This window comes from Rhinopithecus bieti, unplaced genomic scaffold, assembly GCF_001698545.2.
Source record: "Rhinopithecus bieti isolate Rb0 unplaced genomic scaffold, ASM169854v2 scaffold_9976, whole genome shotgun sequence".
Classification (NCBI taxonomy): Eukaryota; Metazoa; Chordata; class Mammalia; order Primates; family Cercopithecidae; genus Rhinopithecus; species Rhinopithecus bieti.
The window spans coordinates 411824-419739 of record NW_016806761.1 but is presented as its reverse complement, the minus strand read 5'-3'; the positions used below and the strand labels follow the sequence as shown (position 1 = coordinate 419739).

At 41.2% G+C, this 7916-nt stretch overlaps 1 protein-coding gene across 1 annotated transcript in view; it reads right to left on the bottom strand.

Moving 5' to 3' along the window:
• Positions 1-7916, bottom strand: part of ME2 (malic enzyme 2) — a 65536-nt gene that overhangs the window by 35997 nt on the left and 21623 nt on the right. Inside the window, exons 3-4 of the mRNA XM_017877556.1 lie at positions 4880-5013; positions 182-331 (exon numbers count right to left, since the gene is read on the bottom strand). Coding sequence (XP_017733045.1) covers positions 182-331; positions 4880-5013 — 284 coding nt within the window. The remainder of the gene's footprint in view (positions 1-181; positions 332-4879; positions 5014-7916) is intronic.

The window sequence follows — 7916 nt, the reverse complement described above, 5'->3', positions numbered from 1 at the left end:
CAAAGATAAAAGTTATGAATATGTTGGGTTTTGTTAATCACTTTTAATAAAATTATGTTTTGTGAGGTAGGAAATGTGATTCGGCTAAGATATATAAAATAGAAATGTAACAGCTGTTATGGAATGATATTTTCCTTATTCAATAATCATTTACAAGTTTTCTTTTTTAAATAAGCCTTACTTAGGTCTTCTAAAGATGTGTCCATACTGGGAGCAGGCAAGACCAACAGTTGGTGTATATACAATTGGCATTAAACTCTCAATGTCATCTTGCAGTATTCTATAAAACAATTTCTCATTTCTTTCTTGTATTCCCATTATGTAGATATATCTGAAATTAAGCACAGTAAATAATGTCTAAGTCAGCCTGCATTACATTAAAAGTCTTGGCTTATGAAAGTTAAACCTAAATGTCTAAAATTGAAATTGAGCCCCACTTACATCACATTCTAAAAAAACCCAAAACCTTAGATTATCACTATTTAACACCCAGGCCTAAAAATTAACAAAAATACAAGGGTACTTAAATGGTAGATGATGATGATGATGAAATAACAATAGAAACAATGTTTACTGAATCCTTACTGTGGGTCAGGCTCTGTAGAAGGCATTGGAAATGCAAAGATCACTATGAGGTCCCTACCCTTAAAGAATCAGTCTTCAAGGAGACTGACATATAAACAAGGAAGCAAAATAAAGTGGCAATAATTCAAACATTTGCTTAACACTGTATGCCTGGCACTATTTTCCAGGGATACAAGAAGTGAACCCTGTTTTCAAGGAGTTTTATAACCAAGGAGGGTTAGAAGCATTATAAGGTCTACAGAGAGTGCAAAAAAGGCAATTGTCAACTGATGTCAATAAATATATAAATAACTTCTTTTTAAATTTAGAGAACAGGGAACTATCGGCTTGAAAGCTTGAAAGTCAGTAATCACCTTGAGTTAAATATATCTAAAGTAGACTTATCTTTCCCTGACCTTGTTTCTTCTGCTATCATGTGACCAAATGCGAAACCCAGATTCCATTATTGATTTCTTCCTCTCCTACCCTCCCCAACACCAATCCTGTAAGTCACCAAGTCCTACAGAGTCTACCTGCTAAACAGCTTTCAAATACATCCATTTGCTCCCTCCACCCTCGCACAGTACAAGCTACCATCATTTCTCAGCTGGGCTACCTCAAAAGCCTTCTTACTAGTCTTTATAAATACAATTTTCCTATTATGCTCCAATTGATTCTTCTCTTAAAAACCTAACTGTGATCATTTCGCTTCCAAATAAATTGTCATAAAATAAGCTTCAAGCTCCTAAAATAGTTAACAAGACCTATGCTTACTTTTCAGCCTCATCTTCTTCATGCTGACTTACTTAGCTCCTCAAATGCATCACAACTCAACCTGGACTTGCTGCGTTTGATGCACCCTTTGCCTACACTCTCTCTCCAGGCATAGTCCTATACATGTGCACTCCAAATGCAGCTCAGGTGGTGTGTTCTCTGGGGGCCCTTTTCTGTCCACTCCCCTCCCCTATCATGTATACATACGCGTTTTAGACTTTCCTGTTTTCAGGTCCCATGATACCCTACTTCCCTCTGTAACTCTCACTCCACTTCTTGACTTTCTGGCTTCCTCCAGTCTAGACAATACCGTAAGTTAGAAACGATCACCTCATATACTTCTATAGTTCCAGGAACTATTAATAGCAATATGTGGCATATAACTGGTGTGCAAATATTTGGTGAATAAATGGGGAGAAGTGATCCCTTCAATTATATTTTCTACACAGCTAATAGCGGAAGAAATGGTATCAATAGATAGAAATTAAAGGGAAGAAGATTTCTTTGCAGTATAGGGAAGTAAACAAACTGGGCTGCTAAAATGGAATGGATGGCTTTGTGAGATGGAAGTAATGTTAAGGAAAGAACAGGTGACCTACGAGGCATGTGATAAAGGGAAGCTGTGCAAGTCATGGATCTCCTCAATGTTACCATCTTCTTTATTTCACTTTAGTCACTCTTCTGTGTACCTCAGTGATGGGCAGCACTCACCTAGGATCGTTATAGCTCAGCAATGGTGAATGCCCTTATCCACTCTCGGATCACAATCCTCTACCACTTTGGGTAACCATATGATGCCCTCACTTCGTCATCCTTCAGAGGGATCTCTAGCTCTGACTGCTTCATTTTCTCCCAATTCTATGGGTTCCCTTGGGGATCCTCTTTGTTTCCTACTCTGAATCCCAGGATCAAATCTCTCACTCTGAGCAAGTATCTCCCTGTCATTCCTGTTTAGGAATCCCCACATGACTTTTCACTGTACTCCTCTTCCACAGTGTCTGCCTTTCCACCAGAGACAGTGAACTCTCTGAAGAGAAGGGCTGAGTGTTTTCATTTTTGGAGTTCCAAAACTTAGAACAGTGCCAGGCACATAGCAGTTCTGAATATTAACTGAATGAATTTATGTAACCTTTCCCAGCCCAGCAAACTCCAAGACTGTATCAATGTTACATTTCATCTTTTCTGTGGAAAAATAACATTGCTGTGCAGAATGGCACCAATATAAACAAGATCTTGCCACTAGGCCATCAGGGTCTGCTCTCATCCCTTTAACCTGCTCTTGTTCAGCCTTTTTCTTTTCTTTTTTTTTTTTTGAGACAGGATCTCACTCTATCACCCAGGCTGGAGTGCAGTGGTGCAATCTCACTGCAAGGCTCACTGCAGCCTTGACCTCCTGGGCTTAAGTTATCCTCCTGCCTCAGTCTTCTGAGTTGCTGGAACTATAGGTGTGTAACAGCATGCCTGGTTAATTTTTTTTTTTTAATTTTGTAGAAACAGGGTCCCACTCTGTTGCCCAGGATGGTCTGGAACTCCTGGGATCAAGTGATCCTCCCACCTTGACCTCCCAAAGTGCTGGAATTACAGGCATGAGCCACCAAGCCTAGCTTTTTTCAGCTTTACCTTATAGCTACGTGGCTCTTCCAAGCATTTATCACTCTCCTCACCAACTCTACTCAACCTTGGCCCTTCTACGTTTGAGTGATGACTTTCATATTCTATGTCACAAAGGAAAGCAAGGTTATCAGCTAAACTGAGAGTTCATTACTTCTGCTCAATCATCTCCATACTTATCCTTACTAATATCTGTATTTATCTTTCCTCCAGCTTTGGAGAATGAGCTGTTCTTTGTTCCTGCTCAAGGCCAGCCACTCTATCTCTGCATTTGACCCTATGCCTTCTTCCTTTCCCTGAGACTTTGCTCTATCAATTATCCTCTCTCCTGGGCTCATTCCTCATAACTATGATGAAACATTAAACTTTCTCCCAGCTTGAAACATACTTAATCCCTAGTCTTGCTTTACTTATTGTTTAATGTCTTACTTCCCTCCTTATCCGAACTTCTTGAGAGGGTAGTTTACATTTCCTCCCCTTCCATTCATTTTTCAGTCTATCACAGTATCTCTTTTGCTCCATCACATCAAAGAAACCACTCTTACCAGTCACCAGTAATCTCCTATACTTAACAAACTCAATTGATACGCTTAGTTCTCCATGCAGACCTATTCCTCTACCCAGAATACTTTGCCTGCTACCTGTAACATACTATTTACAATTCAGCTTAGGCATCATTCCCTTCAGGAAGCTTTTATCTGATTCCCCCAAGTTCAGCTAGGTGCCCTCTGCAGGATCTCAGAATATATCTCCATGTACCTTTTTCTTATTGTACTGTACATTATGGTCTAGAGACCAATAACAATCATAGCATAACTATCTGTTGATGACCTTTTAGAAGACAGGGCTGTGAGTTACTGGGTTGGTCATATATATTAAGTTTGCTGCCTGGTGCAGTGGCTCAAGCCTGTAACCCCAGCACTTTGGGAGGCCAAGGTGAGTAGACAGCTCGAGTCCAGGAGTTCGAGACCAGCCTGGGCAACACAGTGAAACCCCATCTCTACTAAAAACTACAAAAATTAGCCAGGTATGGTGGTGCACTCCTATAATCCCAGCTACTTGGGAGGCTGAGGTGGGCGAATTGCTTGAGCCTGGGAGGTGGAGGTTACAGTGAGCCAAAACTGTGCCACTATACTCCAGCCTGGGCAACAGAGTGAGACCCTGTATCAAAAAAAAAAAAAAAGAAAGAAAGAAAGAAAAAGAAAAAGGCCAGGTGCAGTGGCTCACGCCTATAATCCCAGCACTTTGGGAGGCCGAGGCGGGCGGATCACCTGAGGTCAGGAGTTCGACACCAGCCTGGCCAACATGGTGAAACTCCATCTCTACTAAAAATACAAAAATGAGCCAGGCATGGTGATGGGTGCCTGTAATCCCAACTACTCAGGAGGCTGAGGCAGGAGAACTGCTTGAACACAGGAGGCAGAGACTGCAGTAAGCTGAGATCACACCACTGCACTCCAGCCTGGGCAACAGAGCGAGACTCCATCTAAAAAAAAAAGAAAAAAAAAGTTTGCCAGGGATAGCTCTTTTTCATTCTCCAAAGTATCCTGGATTAGGTGATATAGCATATGGTCACCCTATCTATTACCCACTTTATAGCCTCAGTGGCTGGTACAGTGTCAATACAAAGTAGGTGATCAATAAAAGTTGTTGAATAAAATGATTGCAAATTAGATGGTATCCTTTGCTTCTAATATTCCATTGAAATCTGAATTGCTCTGACTGTAAGCATAAAAACTAATTTGTTAAGTTTTACAATAGTGAATACTTGTGAAGTATTCACTAAAGTAAAAGAAACACAATCATTATAAAAGTAGTTAACTGACAAAACACAAACTTATATGAGATTGTGTATTTCTCATGCCACAATGCTCACAAGTTTTCTAATCACAATACCAATAAAAAAATGAAACATCTAACCAACTCTTACTTTTCCAAAGGGCTAGTCATTTTCTTTAAGTTTCTATGGAATCGTAAGGCTTGAATATCTTGTGTCTCTATTTTGGGAGGTAGAAGTCCTTGAAGACCAAGCATTTGTCGTTCTTGTAAAGTAAATGCCATTCCCTAAAGAGGAGAAATAAAAGGATTAAAAATTATTACTTACTGGGGTAGCAATGACATTGTTCTTCAAAATATAATTTAAATGCAAATTTGAAAATCAATGACATATTATTTTGCCCAGGCTTTCAAAACTTTGTAAGATTGATGTCCAGTATTGGTCAGGGTGTGGAAAAGAGATATTCTCACAAACCACTGTTGGAAATATAAACCAGTTTAGGCCTTTGGAAGACAGTTTTATTAAGTATTGTTAAATTTTTTTAATGCACATATTATTCATCAAGCAATCTGACTTCCAGGTAGCCATTCTAGAAAAACATTCTTAATGGCATACAGAGGCATACACAAAAATTTAGTTGTAATGTTGTTTCTAGTTCTCTTGGCTATTACAAGCTAACAAAAAGCCCATTAACTATGAAAGAGTTAAGCATCCTATAGTATATTCATACCATGAAATACCATAAAAAAGGGGATAGAAGAAATGATGCTTTAGAAAACATTAATCTATATCATAAGAAAATCTTTTTCAATTTCTGGTATTTGACTATGGGTTAAATTCTTCATATCAAAACAATGTCAGTGAAAATGCTGGAGCAAGGCCTTTGGAAAATCTTTTCCTCCATAAAAGCAACAAGAACACTGGACAAATAACCAGAAACAACTTCTTCAACATTCTGGAAATCTACCAAAGGAATGTAGCAATCAGGGAGCAGTTATTCAGGAAAAATAGCTGGATTTCAGTAAGCAGCAAGTTTTGTGCCAGTTTTAAATTGAAAACTAACACCTCACAATTACTGTGAAAATCAGCAGCCTGGAAGCCACTGGAACAGGGAGAAGGCGCTGGAGATTCTTCTAAAACCCCATTCCAGGAAAATGTCATTATTTGACCTGTCAGGTGGTTCCCTGGAAGACCCCACTTGCAAGGCTGTCTTCATTTGACCTAACTTGGTGCTCACCCAGTGTGAAAAGCCATTTCCTCAGAAGTGCTTGTTGGAAACAATCAAAGGCAATAATTTAGCATAGCAGCTGCCCAAGACAGTGGATAACAGTTGAGGAAAACAACAGGGTAACCAAAAAGCTGACAAGGAAAAGCTAAAGAATGAGATGACCATGGGATTGGAGCTTTGAAAAGCCATGAGGTATCACTGGGACTCTAGAAGGTTACATACATGAGCTATGGACACATCCAGGAAAGACCTGAAAAAGATCCTAGCTCACATCTCTGGCTAACCTTGAGGCTCTGTGCAAGCAGGAAGTGAAGGCTTTTGGGTAGTTGCAAACTGCCTGGCTCAGTGCTGGAGGTATGCCGCAACATGCACACAGAGCTGCTTGGCAAAAAATGGGAAATACTAGTTCCAAGCATTTAAGTCTTTGTCTAATTATCAGCTGACCACAAAACTAACCAATCAGAGACTTCAGTGGGCATGTACAAGAATACAGACTTTACAAAGAATTAGTTTGGGTGCCGGGCACAGTGGCTCATGCCTGTAATCCCAGCACTTTGGGAGGCCAAGGAGGGCAGATCACCTGAGGTCAGGAGTTCAAGACCAGCCTGGCCAACATGGTGAAACCCGTCTCTACTAAAAATACAAGCCGAGCATGGCGGCACGTGCCTGTGGTCCCAGCTACTTGGGGGGTTGAGGCAGGAGAATCACTTGAACCTGGGAGGTGGAGGTTGCAGTGAGCCAAGATTATGCCACTGTACTCCAGCCTGCACAAAAGAGCGATACTCCATCCCAAAAAAAGAAAAGAATTAGTTTGGAAATATCACTAAACAAGCAAAAGGAGCAGCAATACAACAAACCCTGGGAGGAGTATTTGATTTCCTGAGCTGCTACCTTATTTAAAATGTCCAGTTTTCAACAAAAATCATTAAACTGTCCTTGAGGAAGCCTAAACATTGTACTTACTAGATAAAGACTTTAAATTCATATATTTGAATACATTCAAAGACCTAAAAGATGTCTATGTCGAAAGAACTAAAGGAAAGTATGAGAATAATGTCCCACCAAATTGAGACTATCAACAAAGAAATTAAATGGAAATTCTGGGGATGAAAGTACTGCAAACCAAAAATAAAATTCTAAGGTCCCCCAACCACCTGAATGGACTTCCTCCTTGGCCAGGGCACTCTAACTTTTAACCTGAAAAGACTGGTTTAGGTTATGATGGCAAGTGGGGGGTCAGACATGCCTCACTGTACTCCTCCAGCATTAACATCAACACAGACCTTAAGCCTGATAAGAAACACTTACAATCTATTCTCTGAAGCCTGCTACCTGGAGGCTTCATCTGCATGAAGAAGCTCTGGTCTCCAAAACCTCCTATCATAATCCAGACATTTATTTCTATTGATAATAACTCTTTCAACCAACTGCCAATAAGAAAAAACTTGGGGGGGCGGAGCAAGATGGCCGAATAGGAACAGCTCCAGTCTCCAACTCCCAGTGCGAGTGACACAGAAGACTGGTGATTTCTGCATTTTCAACTGAGGTACTGGGGTCATCTCACTGGGGAGCGCCGGACAATTGGTGCTGGTCAGTGCTGCAGCCCGACCAGCGAGAGCTGAAGCAGGGCGAGGCATTGCCTCACTTGGGAAGTGCAAGGGGGAAGGGAATCCCTTTTCCTAGCCAGGGGAACTGAGACACAAAACACCTGGAAAATCGGGTAATTCCCACCCCAACACTGCGCTTTAAGCAAACGACCACACCAGCAGATTATACCCACACCTGGCCGGGAGGGTCCCACAGCCACGGAGCCTCCCTCATTGCTAGCACAGCAGTTTGTGATCTAATGGAAAGGGCAGCAGCGAGGCTGGGGGAGGGGCCCCCGCCATTGCTGAGGCTTAAGTAGGTAAACAAAGCCGCTGGGAAGCTCGAACTGGGTGGAGCTCACAGCAGCTCAAGGAA